At 45.6% G+C, this 22071-nt stretch overlaps 1 protein-coding gene across 2 annotated transcripts in view; it reads right to left on the bottom strand.

Moving 5' to 3' along the window:
* Nucleotides 1-22071, bottom strand: part of SPECC1 (sperm antigen with calponin homology and coiled-coil domains 1) — a 287606-nt gene that overhangs the window by 16302 nt on the left and 249233 nt on the right. For both annotated transcript variants that reach the window (XM_039227283.1, XM_039227284.1), the window contains one exon: nucleotides 2468-2584. In XM_039227283.1, the coding sequence (XP_039083214.1) occupies nucleotides 2468-2584 (117 nt within the window). The remainder of the gene's footprint in view (nucleotides 1-2467; nucleotides 2585-22071) is intronic.

Below are 22071 nucleotides of genomic sequence, written 5' to 3'. Positions count from 1 at the left end.
CAATATCCTTTGTAATAAACCGGTAACCTAGTAAGTTCTGTGAGCCAGTCTAGCAAATTAACTAAACCCAAGGAAGGGGTCACAGGGACCTCTGACTTACAGTCGATCAATTAGAAGCACAGGTCACAATCTGGAGTTGTGACTGGGGTTTGAGGTTGGGGGGAGGCAGTCGCGGGGCCTGAGCCCTTAACCTTGGGACCCGATGCTCTCCCCAGGTGGACAGCGTCAGAATGGAGTTACGCTTTGGGACACCCAGCTGCCACTGCCTAATTGCTTGGTGTGGGAAACCCCCACATCTGTTTACATAAGCATCCGAAGTGAAACTCTGGCCGGACAGGAGATAACACAGGAGGGTGTCTCTCATTAGAGTCTCCCTGAGGACCTAGGACTGAGGCGATCTCCGTGCTCATGGCTTTAAACACCATCTATACCTGCCGTTTGACACAGTCATCATGCTCGACATGAGGCTGTTTCAATTCAATGCAATTAAAATGAAAACTTCTGTTTTCCAGTCATTTAAAGCCACATTCCATTAACAGCCCAGTTGGCTGGTGGCTACCGTACCGGACAGCACACATGTAGAACATTTCCATCACTTCTGTCCAGTCAGGCAGCACTTACCTGCTGACGGATGACTCTGGAACTCTTGAATCCAGCTCTGATCTCCCCTCCACACTCCACATTTGGTATCCAACTGCCTGCCTGGTGTTGCAAACTGCATACTTCATGAACACTTCTGACTTAATATGATTAAAAACAGAACACTTTCTTTGTTTCCCAAATGTTTAATAGTCCTGTCCGGCCTGCTTCACAGACTATAAACAAAGCACCACGCATACATTTTGTCTTGAAATTTGTATACACTCTGTGATGGTTAATTTTATGTATCCACTTGGCTAGGTCATGGTACCAGATATTTGGCCAACCATTATTCCAGATGTTTCTGTGATGGTATTTTAAAAATGAGGTTAACATTTAAATCAGCAGACTTTGGGTAAAGCAAAGGACCCACCATAGTGTGGGTGGGCCTCACCCAATCAGCTGAAGGTCTTACCAGAAAAAGACTTCTCTCCCTTCAAAGAAGAGAGACTTCTGCTAGCAAATTGCCTTCAGATTCACACTGTAGCATTCAACTTTCTTGTACACACACACACACACACACACACACACATACACACTATTAGTTCTGTTTCCCTGGAGAACTCTAATACACACTCTAAAAAAAATCACAGTCTGTTCAATTATTATCACCATCAGTGTCATGACCATTCCTTGGGCTTTATGTAAGTCCAAGTGTGGGATGATCAAAACAGAACTTTCCAGCATTTCTATTCCTCCACCCCCATCTAAAAAATGGTCTGTCAGGCTAGACACGTGGGGTCATCTCTTTTTCCTCTTGTCCTCCCCCACAACCAATCAGTTACTAAGTCCAGCTGATTCTATATCTAAGACCGACTTTGAATCTTTCTAGATCTTTCTGTTCACAACTCCACTGCCCCAGCTGCAGCTACTGCCACAGTGTGGGGTTTCTCTGTAGCGCTTCTGCAGTTTCTTTATAGAGTCACTTGTTGTAGGTCTACTCACTTGTGGACTGCCTCTCTACTTCAGAGGGCAAAGAACAGGTCTACATTGTTTACTGTTGTCTTTGCTTCTGTGCATGACGCTTGGCAAGAAATACGTACTGAGAGAATGAGTGCAGGGCCCAGAACAGCATTTGCCGAAGTACACTCTGGGGAATATGGCTTTGTAGAATGTTCTAGGTCAGGATTTGGCAAGCTATCGCCCGTGGACCAAATCTGGCCTGCAGCCTGTTTTTGTCAGTAAAGTTTTATTGGAATGCAGCATGCCCTTGCATTTCATCTACGGCTGCTCGGACACTACTGTGGCAGGTGAGTAGCTGCAACAGAGATCTGTGGACCCATCATATCTACCATCTGGCCCTTAACAGGAGTTTGCCAACTCTTGTTATAGGTAATTAAATGGAAAACAATTCTGTGGCTCTCATTTTTGCAGGGTTAAACAGAGTCACACGGGTTTCTTTAACGAAGGGCTTCTTGAAGTCCTCACCACGCTAATGAGCTCTGAGAAAGTGACATAACATACAGTTTCCCAAGCTTATGTGAGACGGGAAATCTTCGGGGGTGTTTTCTGGTTCTCTGGAAAAGACTTTGAAAATGCTGGACAGGGTCCTGAGACCCTGAAGGTGAAATTTCATCAGGGCTTTCTCTTAAAAAAAGGGTGATGGGGACTTCTCGGCAGCCACAGCAAACTGGTCTTCATGGCCTTTGTCTAGTTAATGGGGGAAGCTGAGAAGTATTTACTGAGGGTGGGATCCTAGAGCTGCGTCATACACTAGGTAGTTAGCTATGCCTGGAGTTAATATCCTGATTTCCGTCTGGACTCTCACTGGGATGAGCCGGTATGACGGGACTGCCTGTAACCAGGGGTGACCGGGCAGGTGACTTACTTTCTCCTGGCTGTTCAGCTCCTGATATGGGATGTGGGCAGGCAGGTAGGTGTGGAGCAGAGCACAGAAGGCCAAGCCATCACTCCAGCTGCTGCTGAAATTGGTGATATCGATGTTCTGTAGGGAAAAGCAACACTATTAGTCTCCAAACTGTGCAAAGTTGGAGAATGTGGATGAGGCTGTGCGAAGATAGGTATCCGCCTCTGGGATGCAGGAAGGCAAGGTAAGAAACCACCCAGGACTCCGGAAGGTCCATTAATTTGGGGACCAGAAATGGCCTGGTGTCTCGCCCAAATCCATTCACAGAGTAGCATGAAAAAGAAAAAGCCTTCTGAGCTCAAAACCCTGGGGAATTTCTGCTCAGAGACATCTTATTCTCAAATTAACCCACTCAGTTGGCTGTGGATGCCTCCCAGCATTTCCCAGATTTATTTGGTCAAGGAGGAATCATCACCACCATCATCATCATGATGTACGACCCCAATTAACAACAGGCAGACCAAGACAAAACAGGATCTTAAAAATCTATATGGCTGGTCTCGTGGCTTATTCCTGCTAACCCCCTCTTCTCCCCACAATGCAAAGGGCTTGTCAGGGGGAGAAAACCCTTTATGCTCAACAGCAGCCTTGTTAGAACATCAAATCCCCAAGAATTATGAGGTTTCCCCTCTGGAAGAGGCTGGAGCCCCAGTAGCTACTTGGTAAAGAGTGATCGGGAATCTGGGATCTGACTTTATATGGCTCGGCTCCTGGGCAGGTCCCCCGGCCCCGACAGCCCCGGGACACGTCCACCTCTTAGAGCCTCACACCTGTCACCCACCCGCCTCTTTCTCCCTGACCAGGCTCCACACTAACAGGGCTTTTCTTCTCTGGATTCCCGAAGCTCATCCCGAACGAAACGAAATGTCAGATTCTAAAGCCCGCTAACTTCCTCAACGCCTTGTTTGATCTAGTGGCTGCTTAAATGCTGAAAAAGCCCAGGACAGGGGGCCCTGCAAGGAGTGCAGACGTGTATGCATCCAGGGCCTGAGTATTAGGTCTGGGTTCTGAGCACTTGAAGAGCAATAAGAAAGAGGACTTGAGCAGGGGTGGGGCTCCTTCCTGCCGCCGGGGCCTGGGGACGCCACGGAAGTCCTCCTCCTCCCCCGGAACACCCCATCCCTGGAAGCGGGAAGCCAGCACAGTCAGCAAAGTGGGCAAAGGTGAACAGATGGCCAAGAGGCGGCTTTCCCTCCACCCAGACCACACGCAAACGGGCAGCAGCGCACTCTGACTGCCCCGGAGGCTACGCGGGGCATCTGCACCACCAGCAGCACTTCAACAGTAGAGGAAGGGCGAAGAGGGACAAGGCAGGAAGGTGAATTGCAGTAGGGGAGGGGACTTCATGGAATGCTTCCTCAAGTGTGCGTCAAAGAAGCTTCCAAGAACACATGTGGGCGGACATGTGTAATAAAATACAGTGTAACAGTTTCCCATGCGGTTTCCTGGGGGGTTTGGAAGCAAATGGCTTTTATCATTTCGTCTGAGCATTCTATCTAGATTTTCCCAGCATCAGTTCGAGCAAGCTCGGCTTTTGGGGATGACGTAGGTCAAATGCCTCATCTTACAGCCAGGGCACTGGGGCCGGAGGAGATGGTGTCACACGTCAGACACAGGGTTTACCCGGATGGCAGTGCTCCAGCAGGCCAAGTCACCATCCTCTCCCCGGCCCCCCATGGCCCTTTCTATCAAACCTCTTCTGGCTTCTAGCCAGAGTCCAGGATGACCCAGGCAGACCTAAGAACCTCCCGCCGAAGCACAGGCTTTCAGGAACGTCGGATTCTCCAGTCTGCTTTGCAGGTACATTTATGTGGGGAAGGACAGCTGGCTGAGAGCAACCCATGACGATAATAATGGCTCTCTGTCCTGGTTTTCATGACTCCAGCACAACCAAATGGAAAGAGCGGCCACGCATTGGTGTCACACACAAGTCAGAATGCCCCGTCCCAGTTTCCAGGCTGGATGTGCAACAGCTGATCGCTTGGAGTTTTGGCTTCAGAAAGTCTCTCAGGAGACCCTGGAGCTGCTTGATGGGGCCTGGATGCTGCTTCAGGAATGGGAAACACTGGATTTTATATTTTCTCAAGAGGTCTGTATGTTTAAAATAAAAAAAAAAAAGAAGAGGAGGACACGGCCGGGGGGCCGTGACCTGGCCGGTTCACTCCAAGCTCAGGCGCTCGGACAGGAAGCTGTGCGCATCGGCCCTGGGAAGTGGAAACACAGGGCCGGGCCGGGCAGCGCCAGCATCAGGGAAACCAGGCGCCCCAGCTCCTGTCAGCACGGAGCCCCCTTCCTTTCCTTGGCCCGAAGAGGTCGTCTGGGACCCCATCTCCAAACCCATCTCTCACGGTAGTGCTCTCTCTGAAAGGCGATGTTCCATATACCCTCATTTTCTGGGAAAAGAAACTGAGGCTGTAAGAAGTGGTGTTTCGGTCAGAAAGGCCACATTTGAACTAGAAAGCCAACCGTTCAATGGTCAAGATGGGAGTCCCTTACCCAGGAGCCCCGTTGGGCACAAAGCTCCCCAGATGGGGGTGGTGAGGGTGGTAACATCGATTGTCCACGATGGGCCAGTTCCTGGGCATCTGCTCATTTAATTCCCAGAAGAGCTACACGTGGCAGGGAGTGCTGTACCCCATGCCCCACTGCGCAGATGAGGAAACTGAGGCAGGAAGAAGTATCTCTGGGGCCAGAGCCAGGGCCAGACTCCAGTTCCGGGTCTGTGGTCATGCCTTGCTGCACTTCCTTCCTTCTTTCTCCCACCTTCTCTGCCTTCCTTTCTTCACCAATTTTCTTGGTGCCTAAAGCATTTAAGATTTGATAAATCTTTCATTTCCTAAAATGTGAAAACATTTGGCACACTTATCTCTTGTGCCATTTTGTGTGTGTGTGTGTGATACAAAATGTCAGTTTCCTGCATCTGCACGACCTTCAGAGGCGTTGTGAGGGGCCCAATAGAGCGGAAGGAGCGACACCGCCATCTCGTCTCATGGAACCGAGATGGCGACTGGTAGTTTAGTTAACCGGGTGCCGTGTAAGAACAGTTTTCGATCTAGAAATACAAACAAGCAACAGACTGAGACTAAAATCTGGTGAGATCACACCAGGGTTGAAAAAAGATCCATTGAGACAACCTCAGGGGAGCTCAGAGAGCCCGGATGCTTCTGGCCGGACCACAGCAGGCAGGTCTCTCTGGAAACGGGGAACACACTGTAGAGCAGACCCTGGCGCTTCAGCAGCAAGACGACTCTGACACCATATAAGTGTCTTTAAAAAGATACGGAACTATGCAAATTCCAAAGTCTAGTCAAGTTATCGAATCCAACGTCCAGGTCAGAAGATGCTTCTCTTTCATGTAACCCACACCCGCCATGTTTGAGACTCTGAGCTATTCTGACACTGGCAGACGGAAGACAACCAGGTATGATCGGTAGCACTATACTCATTCCAAGAACATGACTGTCAGGTAAAAACTTGACCCTTCTCAGGGTAAAGGGGAACGACCTCAACTCCAGTGCCGAGTGTCATCTGAAATCGTAATTCTTTTTTTTTTTTTTAATTTTTTATGTTTATTTATTTTTGAGACAGACAGACAGAGAGCACGAGCAATGGAGGGACAGAGAGAAAGGGAGACAGAATCTGAAGTAGGCTTCAGGCTCTGAGCTGTCAGCACAGAGCCTGACACAGGGCTTGAACTCACAAACCGTGAGATCATGACCTGAGCCGAAGTCAGACGCCTAACCGACCAGCCACCTAGGCGCCCCTGAAATCGGAACTCTATTTGAATGAGAGTATTGACAATTCCCAACTCAGCGCAGCTGGTGGAACAATTAAGAACAAGTGTACATTTATGATGCCTCGTGTAAGATGATGTAGAGCACCGCACAAATCTCAAGGGTTGCTATTGCCATCGTTGCTCACTGAGTTGTAGTTTGGGAAGCTCTGCGATATATTTTAGTGAGTGGGGAGTTAGCTGGTGCGCTGTGCCACGCTTCGACAGTGCTCGTGCTTTTCACGTGGAGGGCAGCTAGGCAGGGTGTGTGGGTCCCAGGGAAATGGGTTAAGACACAGAACTGTTGCAGGAACCAGGGATGGAGGACACGGCAGCCACAGGAGGAAGATGGACAGGACCCAAGCACTGGGTGACGGGCAGAAGGACAACAGCCTCTTGGGCGTGGCTGGCTGGCCAACCTGAGAAGCCCAGGAACCAAGCAAGGACTGATTCCAGGTCCTACCCCTAAATGGGGAGGGGGGTGTGAATATGAAAAGCCTATTTTTGGTTAGGGATGATCAGGATTGGCTTGGCCCGGTGGGGTGGAGGAGGTTGGGGGATGGAATGGTGGGAGCTGATTCTTGCTGAGCTGGTGCTCAATGCCCACAGATGAACCTCTAACTTAGGACAAAAACCAAGGATAATAATACAAATACACCAGGAGGTGTTGGTTAATACGGTCTCTTCCTCTTTCCAATCATCATTCAGCTGAATTCCTAGGGGTTCCTCAAAAGAATAACTAAGAGGAAAAACAGAAAGCAATCAACAAGGCATTTTAAAAATAACCAGGTATACCGTCCATCACTTTCTTTGCCATTTATTCCTGAAAAAAATTGACTAGGATTGTTATCCTTGACCGGAAGTCAGCAACAGGAAGAGAGTATACAGAGGATTCTGGGGTGCTGGCACTGCTGTGTTTCTGGACCTGGATGCTGATTATATGGGTGTTTTCATGCAAGTTCATCACACTGTATGCTTGTACGTTCTAGCTCAGTAAGAAAGTGGGGGGGGGGAGGGAGGAAGACCGACTCTGATCATCTTCAGGAACTGACTTGTGGCTGTTAAAAAGGAAGCACGCTTTCTGGATTTTATCTACTGTAAGATTTACCGGGGTGGGGGGGGGAAGCAAAGCAACAACCGAAAGAAACATGCTAATTATCTCTCCAGGGAAAATGGTTAATTACAAGGTGCAAATTATATATATATATATATATATATATATATATTATATAAATACCTTAGAGATATTTCTGAGTAGAAGAGAATTCCGGGGAAAGGAAATCTCAGACATAGACAGAGACAGAAAGATAGGAAGAGACATAGATGGATATAGATATAAAAAGTAGCAATCCAAGCATCTCCAAAATAAGTTTCTATGAACGCTCAGAAGAAAATTTTGTAAGATACACAATTTTGTCCTCGGAACAGCAAAAGTCATTTGAGAAAAGTGAATACACTGGAGAGTATTTACATGAGAATACCCAAGACGATTCCGATGGCTGAGACTCTAGACAAAGTTCTATGTGGAGGCAGCACTCCTAAATTACACAGTGGGACAAAATCCAACCATCTACAGCATTTGCTTCTAGAAAGTTCCTGTCATTTGCCTTGTGTTGCCTGGCAACGCCAACGTTTGGCTAAAACATCCACCACCGGAGAGAGAAGCTGTGGAGCACACCCTGTGCTGGACTCCGCCGGGGCCACGGCCCGACCCCATTCCCACCGCTCCCGACTCTCTTCAGAGGCTCTCTAGGTTCCTCCGGGAGATTTCTACAAATGGGGCGACTCTGTGTGCACCGAACAGAAAAGTTTTAAAAAAGGTAAAAAGACAAAAACCCGCAAGGCTTTCAGGAAGACGGCAGAATAGAATCCTGGGTGTGCACCTCCCTCTGAAAACAGCCTGAAAACCGACACAACAGCCCTTCCACAGCTCAAGATGAAAGAAAAAGCCACAGTGAGAAGGGGGGAGGGGCAGAGACACTGTTGGGAACCAAACCCCCCACCTGCAGTGACCCACAAGCGGGAGGGCTGTCACAGGTACGGAGGTCCTCTCTGGGGGGTGGGGGGATCAAGCCCCACGTCTGGTACCCCCCTGCCCCATAAGATGAGCCCCCATAACATCCGGCTCTGAAAATCAGTGGGACTTAAATCTGAGAGCCCGACGGCTAGAGGAAATGGAGGCTCCGCTCTTAAGGGGTCGGTGCGCTGTTCCCACTGGACTGGAGACCCAGCACAGAGGCAGCAGTTTGAAAAGTACCTGGGTTATAGTGGAAGGGGGTTTATGAATTTTAAAAGTGTTTGCCAGCAGAGCAGATGTGTAGGAACTTCCTCTGGTAATGGAGGTGTGTTCTGGCCCTCCTTCGGCCTAGCTGGCCCTGGGGGAGGGGCAGCCAGCTCTGATACTCGCCATCTACTATGCAAGCACTGCTCGCCCCGTCCTGCGTTCCCCTGCAGACCCATACACCCAAGTGGTGCCTATATACATACATACATACATATATGTGTGTATATATATATATATATATATATATATATAAAATGAAACAAATATATATAATGAAACAAATGAGAATAAGTTAAGAAACCTCTGTGACAACATTAAGCATACTAATACCTGCATTACAGGGGTCCTAGAAGAAGAAAGAAAGGGTCGGACAACATATTTGAAGAAAAAACAGCTGCAAACTTCCCTAACCTGGGGAAGGAAATGGACATCCAGGTCCCGGAATCACAGAGTGCCCCCCAAAAGATGAACCCAAGATGTTCACACCAAGACACTTAATAATGAAAACGGCAACAGCTAAATTTAAAGAAAAGGAGAATCGTGAGGCAGCAAGAAAAAAGCAGTAACATACGGGAAAAATCCCATTCTGTAATTGGAATCAGGCTGGAAGGGAGAGGCAGGACATATTCAAAGTGCTGAAAGGAAAAAAAAACAAAAACCCTATGACCAAGGATTCTCTACCTGCAAAGTTATCATTCAGAAGTGAAGGGGGGAGAGAGCTTCCCAGACAAAACAGGCTAAGGAGTTCATTACCACTAAAGCAGCCTTACACAAAATGTTACATGGACTTCTTGAAGCAGAAAAGAAGGTTATACCTAACTGGAAGTAAGAAAATTATGAAAGTGAAACGTATCTGTTCAAAACCCCCCCCACCCCGCCCCAAGCCACACTTTTACAGACAAACTCAGAGGAGTGTGCACTTGGCCCTAACTCTTTGTTCTTCTAGGTCACGGCGCCCTCCATTCTCGGAAAGTAGACCCCCAACTACAAAACATATTCCGTTCTAGCCTGACCACAACCCACATCACAGATGAGCCCCAGACAGAGCCCCTCGAGACACCTGCCACCTCCTGTTCTACTATCTTGAGAAAGAAGAACAAGGATGGGGATATCACAATCCCAGATTTCTAGATATACTATAAACCTGTAGTAATCAAACAGTACGGTACAGGCACCAAAGTAGGCATGTAGATCAATGGAAGAGAATAAAGAGCCCAGAAATAAACCCACGCTTATATGGTCAGTCTACAACAAAGAAGGTGAGAATATACAATCAGGAAAAGATAGTCTGTTCAATAAACAGTGCTGGAAAACCTGGAGAGCTACATGCAAAAGAATGAAACTGGACAACTTTCTTATACCATACACAACAATAAACTCAAAATGGATTAAAGACCTAAATAAAAGACTTGAGACCATTAAACCCCTAAAAGAAAGTAGGCAATAAACTCTTCAACATCAGACTTGGCAATATTTTTTTGCATCTATCTACTCAGGGAAGGGCAACAAAAGCAAAAACAATAAACAATGGGACTGCATCAAACTAAAAAGTTTTTGCAGTGCAGGAAATCATTAACAAAATGAAGAGGCAGCCTACTGACTGGGAGAGGATATTTGCAAACGACATATCTGATAAGGGGTTAATATCCAAAGTATACAAAGAACTCCTATAACTCAACACCAAAACAAAATAAAACAAAATGGCAATCAATCCAATTAAAAAATGGGCAGAGGGCCTGACTGGGAATTTTTCGAAAGAAGCCACAAAACCATACAGATGGTCCACAGATACATGAAAAGATGCTCAACATCACTCATCATCAGGGAAATGCAAATCAAAACCAGTGAGAGAGCACCTCATACCAGTCAGAGTGGCTGGTATCAAAAAGGCAAGAAATAGGCATTAGCAAGGATGTAGAGAAGAGGGAACCCTCATGTACTGCTAGGGGGAATGTAAATTGGTGCAGCCACTATAAAAAAAAGTATGGAGGTTCCTCAAAAAATTAAGAATGGAAATACCATATGATCCAAGAATTCCACTTCTGGGTCTATACCCAAAGAGAATAAAAACACCAATTTGAAAATATGTATGCGCTCCTTCCTAGGATTATGGCAGCATTAAATACAATTGCCAAGATACAGAAGCAAAGTGTCCACTGATTGATGAATGGATAAAGAAGATCTCTCTCTCTCTCTCTTTCACACATACACACACACACACACACACACACACACACAGAGAGAGAGAGAGAGAGAGAGAGAGAGAGATTATTCAGCCATAAAAAAGAATGAAATCTTGCTGTCTGTGATAGCAAGAACCTACAGAGCATTATTCTAAGTGAAATAAGCCAGACAGAGTAAGACAGACATCATATGATTTCACTTACATGTGGGATATAAAAAAAACCAAAATGTAGGAACAAATAAAAAAACAGAAACAGACTCATAAATATAAGGAATAAACTGGTGGCTGCCACTGTGGAAGGGGTGGGGAGATGGGCAAAATAGATAAAGAGGATTAATAGGTACAAACTTCCAGTTATAAAATGAGTAAGTTACAGGGATGAAAAGTACAGCATCTGGAATATAGTCAATAATATTGTAATAACGCTGTATGGTGACAGATAGTAAAACACTTATCGTGGTGAGCATTTAGTAATGTATATACATGTTGAATCACTGTTGTACGTCTGAAACTAATATAATGTCGTATGTCAACTATAATTCAGTTAAACATTAAAAGAGAAAATGCAGTCTGTCCACTACTGCAGGAACTAGATGTCTTAGGCACATGGTGACCTAAATATCCTCATTCCTAGGACATCTCTGATACTCTTTTTTGATACGTCTTTATTATCACAGCTGTAGAATCAGACCAGTTTTTCTGGTGGGGGGAGGGGTGTAACAATTTATAGATCACACAGAACAAAAGCTCATTTTTCACTAGGGTCCAGCATGTGCAGGAAGAGCCCTGGGAGGACCAAGCTTATTCAGAAGATTTGGTGGGAAAAACAATAGAGAGCATATATATGCACATGTAAGTGAGCATGTGAAATCACAACAAATACAGTCTACACTTCCTTCCCTGCACATGGGTCTGGGGTTCATTCCTTGCATTGGGTAGATGTCTACACCATCCAATTCTAGTACCTCTGTTCCAATCTCAGGCCATCTGGTAAACCTCAGGAGTCTGGCCCCACACAGGGACAGCACAGCCCATAGTCACGGACACATGGTGACTCACATAGAGACCACATGGGGCCCTTCTCTGCACGGCTTTTTCCTTTCTGATGCCTCATCCCCTAGGACATTGCTGTTTTGGCTGCCACCGATGGCTGTCCCCTTCAGCTCGGTGGGACTGCTATGTTCGGATCCCACCCCTGCTTCCCATACTGTGACATGAAAACTGTTCCCAAGCAGAAGGCTGTTGATCAGGGAGGTCACCTCATGAGTTTCCCTTCTCTTGGACATTAGTTGTCTGGAGATAAGTTCCAGATGGCTAAATTTCAAAGCCAAAATTAAACATTATTAGAATCTAGATGAATAGGTTTGCACCCTTGAGGGAAAGAAAGCCATGTAAGGCACAAAATGCTAAAAGTATAAAAGAAGGGACTGAGAAAACTGATTATATAAAATTAAGTTTCTGTATAACAAAAATTAAAAGCATCTATATATACACACACACATATATAGCAAACCACTAAGATCTGGAATATATTCTTTTAAATTTTTTTAATGTTTATTTATTTTTTGAGAGACACAGAGAGGGAGCATGAGCAGGGGAGGGGCAGAGAGTGAGGGAGACACAGAATCTGAAGCAGGTTCCAGGTTCTGAGCTGTCTGCACAGAGCCCAATGTGGGGCTCTAACTCATGAACTGCAAGACCATGACCTGAGCCGAAGTCGGACGCTTAACCGACTGAGCTCCCCTGGTGCCCCGAAGTTCTGGGGTTTGATGGGTCTGCTATATGCAATTTGTTCTAGATACTTGATGTTTCTCACTAGTTATTAGTGTCAAATGTCAGTCTAGAGGACTGGTGCTACACTTTTCCCAATGGTCACTGGCATTGAGGTAATCTGGGAGGACGGAATAACAAATGGAGAGAGACAAAATCCAAAAAAGATTTCAACAGGCCAAGTTAAGTAGGATGACATCTAGCTTAATTCCCCATCTTCTTTTTGTGTTTTCCAACTTTTTCTACAGCGACTGTGTATTACTTTTGCAGTTAGGAAAAATAATACATGTTATTAAAAATATTAATGACATCACTTATATATTAAATAGGCCAATGCGGATTCCAAGGTAATGAATGAATACGAGCCCTAATAATTGTATGTTTCTTTGCTGAACAGATCCTCAAAAAATTGTTTTTCCCCCCAAAACGGTGGCTGTGCAGAAGAAGGAAGATGCAATTAAGAAGTTGCTAGAGGGGTGCCTGGGTAGTTCAGTCAGTGAAGCGTCTGACTTCAGCTCAAGTCATGATCTTGTGGTTCATGAGTTCAAGCCTGCGTCGGGCTCTGTGCTGACAGCTTGGAGCCTGGACCCTGCTTCAGATTCTGTGTATCCCTTTCTTCCTGCCCCTCCCCAGCTCATGGTCTGTCTCTTCTCAAAAATAAATAAACATTAAAACAAAAAAGAATCTTGCTAGAAAGGGGCAGGCTAGAGACCTTAAGTTTCTTTTTCTTTATGTGACAGATGAAAGGCAGCCACAGATTGCCTGAAACCTTCCAACTGAGAGGTGAGGGTCTAATTCTTCTCTTGAATCCAGACTGGCCTAAATAATTTGCTTGAATATAGAGGAAGTGACATGTGGAGTCTGCAAGGCTAGGGCACAAGAAGCCTTGAACTTTTACCGAGGACTCTCAGAACAATCTCTCCAGGAGTCCTGAGGCGCCTGAGGTGTGTGGAAGCCCATACCCAGGGCAGAGGCCCTAGACATGGTGCGGCAGAGAGGGGTCAGGCCTGAACTACAGACATAGGAACAAAACGAACACTGTTGCACTATAATCCACGAAATTTTGGGTGGATCAGAACATCTGAGATTAGTTATTTCTTTCAAAAACTGTTGCAAAGGAGAGAATGGAAATCAGCCTTCGGTTCCTCAAGCAAGTACCTGGGGGTTCCTTGGAACTCCTTTGCTCTTCTGATCCTATTCATGTTATTGCTTTAATTACTTATTTCTCTGTTATATGGCTAATCATCTCCCAAATCAAGTACGAAGACTCCTGTTTGCCTTTAAGATTTTAAAAATATGACCCTATTCCAGGTAGTCAACTAAATGTCTTTTATACTCTTAAACATGGGTCTGTTCCATGCTCAGGTCTGTTTTCACTGTTCATGTTATCGGTTCTGGAATACCTACGATGGGTGAAAATGGGTAATGAAGCAGGGACCTCATCTACTACACCTGCATGGTATACTTCTAATCATGGTGGTCAGCCATGCCTTCCTTCATCATTACTTCCTCAAAACGTTCTTGGCTATTCTTACCTGTTTATTCTTCTGGGTGAATTTTTAATTATTTTATGTTCCAGAATGAAGAAATGCTGTGGGATTTTACTTGGAACTGAATTACATTTAGAGGAACAGTTTACTTTTTTAAATGATTCTTCCCACTCTTTATTCCTGTGGAAGGAATCGAAGGCTTGAGACCTGGAAAAGAGTAGATCAAAGTAGCAAGTCCAAGAAGAACAGCGCTTTGCTCTATGTGGTGGGGATCAAATGAATACCTTACGGGGACAATGTCAGCAGGAATATCCTCTGCCGAGTCTTCAGAGATGCGTAGGCCGATACCTTACAACCTCTCTCTGGAGGTGAACCAAAACGATGTTGGGATCAGAAGAGTGGCTGGAGCTACATCTTTCTTGCTTCCTCCTTTGCTTCCTTCCTTCTTCTTCATTTAAGCAAACACTGTGACTTTTCCTTCTCGAGGTTCTCTGGCCTCGGCATGGTGACACCTGGTTTGGTTTCACCACAAGTACCCTGGTAGCCATCTCGCTGGGTCCACACCTTGCCGGCACTCCATTCCTGGCCCACCCAGCCGCTCAATGGCCAACATGGCCAAAGGGAAGATGAAATGCACTGGCTCAGCATGGGAACTTGGGTTCTTCTACAACCTCCGTGAGCACATCTTCTCTCTAGCCCTCAACCTGGTTCCCGAATGATTCTCTGCCATGTTCTATTCCCCAGGCCCAGACCATATTCCAGAACTTTGGAGAAACACTTCTCTGGAGTTTTCCTCTCCTCCTTTCCTCTCTTGCCTTTTGGTTGAGTTGATTACCCCATTTTTATTAATTTCCCTTGTCCTTTTAGCTTACTTTTTCTTAAAAAGGTGATGATTAGTTGTAGCTCTCTAAGTTCCATTCCTCCTAGAATTGCCCAATGACCCACTTTTCAGGCTCTGTAATCTGTTATCAGCCCTGAAGCCCAGCCTTCTACCTGAGAGTTTATCTACATGTACCAGTCACCAAGGACATGTCGGAAGACCTTCTCATGAACCACCTGCATTCATGGGTCAACTCTAGGCTGGAAGTAGAGCCCAAACCATTGCTGTTGAATCTGTAATTATGGCCGGCAAATGTTCATTGAGCCCCACTATGTGTAAGTGCTGAGGGACAGACAGACATAATGAGGCACGGTCCCTGGTCCCGAATGGGTCACCACATAGAGTGGAGCAGGCAGGGCGAGACAAGCGGTGAGTCTGGGCTGCGGAGGAGGCCTGCTGTGGTCTGAGAGCGAGCAGGTCATGCACACGACTCCCATGGAATTCTGGGAACACAGGAGACATAGTCTGTTTTGTTTTGTTTTTTGAACTGATACTCAGACTGAATGAGCCCTGGCAAACCAAAATGTGCATGACTCGAAAGAACAAGTCCAAATTTTGACCAGCTCCTAGGCCTGGATCTTTCTCTGTCAAGAAAGCAGCTACATGACTGTGACTTCAGGTAAATGACTTCTCTGGCTTCTAGTTTCCTCGTCTTTCCAATGAACTGGCTAGATCCTATCAGTGGTTGTGAAATGATCAGTTATGGGCTCTGCTCTTTTAGCTAAAGCTTTCTGTAGAAGGTTTTTTTTTTTAAATATTTATTTATTTTTGAGAGACTGAGAGAGACACAGCATGAGCATGGGAGGGGCAGAGAGAGAGGGAGACAGAATCCAAAGCAGGCTCAAGGCTCTGTCAGCTCAGAGCCTGGTGTGGGGCTCAAACCCACAAATCATGAGATCATGACCTGAGCTGAAGTTGGACGCTTAACCAACTGAGCCACCCAAGCCCCACTGTAGAAGGTTTTTGTAAGGTAGAGTGTGTGCACTGTAAGATTAAATAATCTCTTACCAGCTTCTTCTGCATTCTTCCATGAATATCCTATCTTACACTGTCCAATACAACAGCCACTAGCCACATGTGGCTAAATTGGTTAAAACTGAATATTTTGTAAAAAAAGGAAAAAAAAAAGGTTCTTTTATTTTTGAGCAGGGGGAGAGGGGAGGGGCAGAGAGAGGGAGACAGAGGATCCAAAGCAGGCTCTGAGCTGAGAGCAGAAAGCCCGATGCGAGGCTCAAACTCACGAACCAGAAGATCATGACCTGAGCCGAAGTCGGATCCTTAACTGACTGAGCCACCCAAGTGCCCCCAAATGGAATAAAGCTTAAAATCCAGCTTCTCAGTCATATTAGCCACCTTTCAAGGGCTCAAGATCCACAAGTGGCTGGCTAGTGGCTACTGTATTGGGCAGTGCAGATCTAGAACATTCTCACCACCAAAGGAAGTTCTACTGGACAGCACGGCGCTGCACGTGCATAAACGTGTATATGTGTTTCCCCTTTTATGCAAATGGTAGCATGTTATGCACACCGTTCTGTACCCACTTACTGAGACCTATAGAGAGAGGCCCTTTCACGACACATGGAGAAATGCTTCGAGTGAAGAGACAGAGATATTGGATTCTGAAGCCTGGAGCCCTGTCATTTACGAGCTGTGTGCCTGTGAGCAATTACTTTAGCTCTTTATGTTTTAGTTTCTGTGTCCTTAAAGTGGGCATAGCATAGGAATACCTAACAGGATTGTAGTCAAGATGAGAGACACTAACAATGTGGAAAGCGCTTATAAAAATGTCTGCGTTATGGTACCTATTCAGTAAAGAGCTCACTTTTCATCGCTATCAACCATCCGTTCTTCTCACCAACGGCTCTGTATGGGTCTGTCATATGGATGGATACGACAGTCTGTTTAAGTTCCCTCCAGTCTTTTGTTACTATTCTGTACAGACATGGAATAAATTATGATGGATTCTGCCCAATGCTCTCAGAGAGTCTTACACCCTGCATTTCCCCCACCTCACGACGTGTCAGTGACTACTTCCCTCCACATTCTTAAGAGTTAGTCCACAAAGTTTCAGAGAAAAACATGATATTTTCCACACCCTGATGCCCTTGCACTCCAAATACAGTATTTTTAGTAACAAAAAAAAAAAAAAATTTTTTTTTAAAAAAAGGGAAACGGCACTTCTGTATTTTTGGATGTGCTTACTAAGAAAATAATACGTAATAAGTAAACAATTTGTTCTGAGGAATTCTGCTCCAGGACCAAGTTTAATTTGTACTAGACAATCTTCAACCCTATCCTCACCTCTCACTCCCAGAAAGACTGAATTCAGCTTCTAACATCGTAAGCTTCTGTGGCGAGACGATTTCTTTTTCCCAGCTGCACATTTCATAAATAAGAGAACGGAAAAAATACTCAGTGCAGAGTCACTTGGGACTGTTATTATCCAAATAGACTTCCGTGTGGTCCTGGGGGATTGGGAGGGGACAGCAGCAAACAGCAAGGCCTCATCTCTCTTAATGATGGCAAGATAATGGCTTTTGGTGTGGGTGGTGCTGGGCTACAATACCAGCTGCTGGCATATTTGATCTGCAGAGGCCCTGGGGCAGGGTCAGGGATCCACAGGGAGAAGGCACAAAGGCACTTTAAATCAACCTGAGTCCACAGCAGGAGGAAACATTCTTTTTTCTTTTTTTAATGTTTATTCATTTTTGAGAGAGAAAGAGAGAGACAGGGCATGAGTGGAGGAGAAGCAGAGAGTGAGGGAGACACAGAATCCAAAGCAGGCCCCAGGCTCCGAGCTATCAGCACAGAGCCCAATGTGGGGCTTGAACCCATGAACCGTGAGATCATGACCTGAGCCAAAGCTGGATGCTTAACTCCCTGAGCCACCCGGGGGGCCCCCGGGAGGAAACATTCTTACAACATTTTACTTTGAAAATCATGCTTTTTACTTTTACTTTTACTTCCTGAAGCCTGTGGGACATCTAACATTTCTATTCATATTAAAATAATGTGCACGCTGGCTGGCAATGTTTGAATGCAGATGTTTCCTTCACAGGATCCTGCAAAACTGAAGGCTCCGTAACTGGAGTGTGATGCTGTCTTGGAAAGCCCACCTCATTTTCTCCTGCGTATCGTAGGAATTCAGCAGGTCGGGACTGGCAGGATGTGGGTCTCTCAGCCTGCTGGGCGGCTGAGCAGAGCCCTACGCTTGGGTTTTTGGGCTTCCGTGAGCACCTTGCAGCCAGGTCTCTGAGCAGTGGCCACTCCCCTCATGGGCCTGTGGATCTCTGCTCTCCCCCCTGACCCACACCCACCCAGTCTCCCAGTCCATTACCCTCCATCTCTAGTTCTTCAACATGGACTTTTTGACTTAAGAGCTCGACAGCCCAAATCCTTGGTGACCAAAACACTCTTTCCTTTTCTTCAGTGACATGGAAGATTTAATCTCCCAGTTTCCGGCAGGTGGTGGGGGTATGGAGGGTGGGGTGGACTATATCCCAAACCTCTGAGAAAAGGGAGGGAAAACAAAACAGCTAAATATTCATGTTAGAAAAGGCTGATCCTGGGGCGCCTGGGGGGCTTAGTCGGGTAAGCATCTGACTCTTGGTTTCAGCTCAGGTCCTGATCTCACGAGTCGTGAGTTTGAGCCCCACGTTGGGCTCTGTGCTGACAGTGCAGAGCCTGCTTGGGATTCTCTCTCCTCTCTCTGTCTCTTTCTCATTCTCTCTGCCCCTACTCTGCTCGTGCTCTCTCTCTCTTTCTCAAAAATAAATAAACTTAAAATACACATATGTGTATATACACATACATATATATACACATACATATGTGTATATGTATATATACACATACACATACATGTGTATGTATATATATGTATGTGTATATATATGTATGTATGTGTATATATATGTATGTATGTGTATATATGTGTATGTATGTGTATATATGTGTATATATATATGTATATATGTGTATATATATATGTATATATATGTATATATATATGTGTATATATGTGTATATATATGTATATATATGTGTATATATATATGTATATATGTATATATATGTATATATGTGTGTATATATGTGTATATATATGTATATATATGTATATATGTGTATATATGTATATATATGTATATATATGTGTATATATATGTGTATATATGTATATATGTATATATATGTGTATATATATGTATATATGTATATATATGTGTATATATATGTATATATGTATATATATATGTGTATATATATGTATATATATATGTGTATATATATGTGTATATATATATGTATATATATATGTGTATATATATATATAAGAAACTGATTCTCCCACACATACAGGTGTCATTCAGTCAGGTGCAGAGCCATTAAAAGTTTTAAAGACAGGGTGGCAAGGGCCCCCCAGAGTCGTGATTCTGGGAGACTGCAGTATCCCCGCTGTAAGTTCACCCACGAGGGAGATGGATGGATGCAAACGCAGGATGAATGACACATGTCACAACATGGATGCACCTCGAGGGCGTGACGTAGGGTGAAATACGCCAGACCCAGAAGAACAGGGGCTGGATGCCTGCGTTGCCGTGAGGCACCACCGCTTGTGGGCAAATGCACAGAGACAAAAGTAGAACAGAGCTTACCAGGGGCTGGGGGACGGGGACTTTGGATTTAATTGTGTGGGGAGTAAGTTGGGGACGATGAAAAAGTTCTGGGGATGAATGGTGGCAATGGCTGCATCACAACGGCCACTGCACTAACGCCACTTAAAAATGGTTAAAATGGTAAATTTCATGTTATGCGTATTTTACCACAAAAAGAGGTCAAGGATGACAGGAATGACAACAGAGCAGAGGGGACAGATCACTGCCCATCCTCCCACAGACACCAATAAAAGCAGCTGAATGGATTCTATTTGACAACAGTGAATCTTCCCCCTGTAATTAAGAGTCCTTTCAGGAATATCCTATTCTACTTAGCAAATTGCCAGGTAATGTACCCAGTGTGAGCAAAAAGTTTCCAGCTATTCCTTTTGATCACTGTTCGATCACTGTTCATCACTGTTCGGGGGTTCTGCTTGGCCATGGCCGCGGGAACCCCGCTACTGTGGGGGAGGGGCTCCCGAGTGGGTGCCTGTGTGGCAGGAAATCTGACGCCGTGGGGCAGGCTCTCTCCTCACCCCAGCTTGCCTACCCCCTGAACCCTGCCAGGCTGGGGGGTGGCCTGTCTTCTCCCACCTTTTCTGGGGCTCCTCTAACTCTGGGCACAATGCTGGCTTTGGATGGCTTGTAGAGCAAGTGACCCGTCTGCCTGGCCCCTCCTTGCGCTGGTCATTTAGAAAGTGTGCGGGCCGAAGGCAGCGGGGCACAGGGTCTGAGTCCAGCTCTGACATCTGACCGAAGCAGGGCCCACTGAACCATTCTTTATTTTTTTTTTAATTTTTTTTAATGTTTTATTTATTTCTAGGAGAGAGAGAGAGACAGCGTGAGCAGGGGAGGGTCAGAGAGAGAGGGAGTCACAGACTGAAACAGGCTCNCAGAGAGAGAGGGAGTCACAGACTGAAACAGGCTCCAGGCTCCGAGCTGGCAGTCAGCACAGGGACCGACGCGGGGCTCGAACCCACGAACCACGAGATCATGACCTAAGCGAAAGTCGGACGCTCAACCGACTAAGCCACCCAGGCGCCCCTGAACCATTCTTTATTAATTCAAATGGCTTTTCCAGTCTTCCACTGTAAAACTCTGGTTTGGATGGAAAAAGGGTCTATTTATTCTAGTCAGATTTGATTAGAACTGATTTTAGCTTTAATTTTTTTTTAGTGTTTATTTTTGAGAGAAAGAGAGACACAGACAGACAGAGTGGGAGGAGAGGAGGGGCAGAGAGAGAGAGAGACACAGAATCCAAAGCAGGCTCCAGGCTCCGAGCTGTCAGCACAGAGCCTGGCGTGGGGCTCAGACTTGTGAACTGTGAGATCATGACCTGAGCCAAAGTCGGATGCTCAATGACTGAGCCACCCAGGCACCCCTTAGCTTTAATTTCTCATAATTACCAGAATAAGCACTCAGATTCCCAGGCCTTTTTCCACCTTTTCAACCCACACACCTTAGGACACATGTGGCTAGGTGACTGGAAATCTGGAGAAAGAAAACCAATAAGAAAAGTATACTGAAAACGTAAGATAACAAGAATAAGAGTAAATATGTACTAATAAGCCACAAGAAAATGTGAATCGGCTAAACTTCTCTATTAGAGGAATTTTCAAATTACATATAAAGCTACACTAGGAAAGACACATAAAGCGCATGAATAAGAAAGATGGAGAACAAAAGAATTACAAGATAAATCATGCAAATAAAAGCTGAGCAGAAATCGGAACAGTATGTTAGTAACATAAACTGAAAACTTCTAGGTCACAGCATTTAATTGAAATAAAAGATAAAGAGATCAAGAAGATACAAGAGTGATGAGCCCTTAAGTCTGGTATCCAAATATCTACCATAAGAACTCTTAGAAATCAAAGATTTCGACAAAAATCAGAGTATGAGCATGTCACACTCAACTCAACAAATCAGTGCTGGACAGTGAAGAACATTCTGCAGTGCCCACTTCCAGGCCATTCACAAGGTCCCCCTCATAACAAGTAGGGGGGCTCTGCATTTGTGCAAAGGAAAGGTCTGTCATTCTGGGACACCTGGGTGGCTCAGGGAGTTAAGCGTCCAGCTTTGGCTCAGGTCATGATCTCATGATTCGTGGGTTCAAGCCCCACATCGGGCTCTGTGCTGACAGCTTGGAGCCTGGGGCCTGCTTCCGATTCTGTGTCTCCCTCGTTCTCTGTTTCTCCTCCACTCATGCCTTGTCTCTCTCTTTCTCTCTGGTTGCCCCCCCCCCCCAACCCTGGCTGCCAGGTTGACACCCTTGGCCAAGAGGCTGCAAGGTCCTTCTCTGGGGAATCTGACCAGCCTAACAGAACAGACTTGAAGACACAGATACCAGGCGTCAGTCAAGGACACAGATACCAGGAGTCAGTCAAGGACACCCTGAAGTCAAGGATACAAGGAGTCAGCACAGGCACAATGTGGCGGGATTCTCGCAAGGAGAGTGGTGACACCGAGGCTTTTCTTTCCAGGAAGCAACTTTATTCGTGCCAGCACGGCTCAGTTGGGTTCATA

Source organism: Hyaena hyaena, unplaced genomic scaffold (genome assembly GCF_003009895.1).
Source record: "Hyaena hyaena isolate Hyena2069 unplaced genomic scaffold, ASM300989v1 scaffold_27, whole genome shotgun sequence".
Classification (NCBI taxonomy): Eukaryota; Metazoa; Chordata; class Mammalia; order Carnivora; family Hyaenidae; genus Hyaena; species Hyaena hyaena.
Note: the sequence above shows the minus strand (reverse complement) of the source record. Positions and strands in the feature narration are given on the sequence as shown.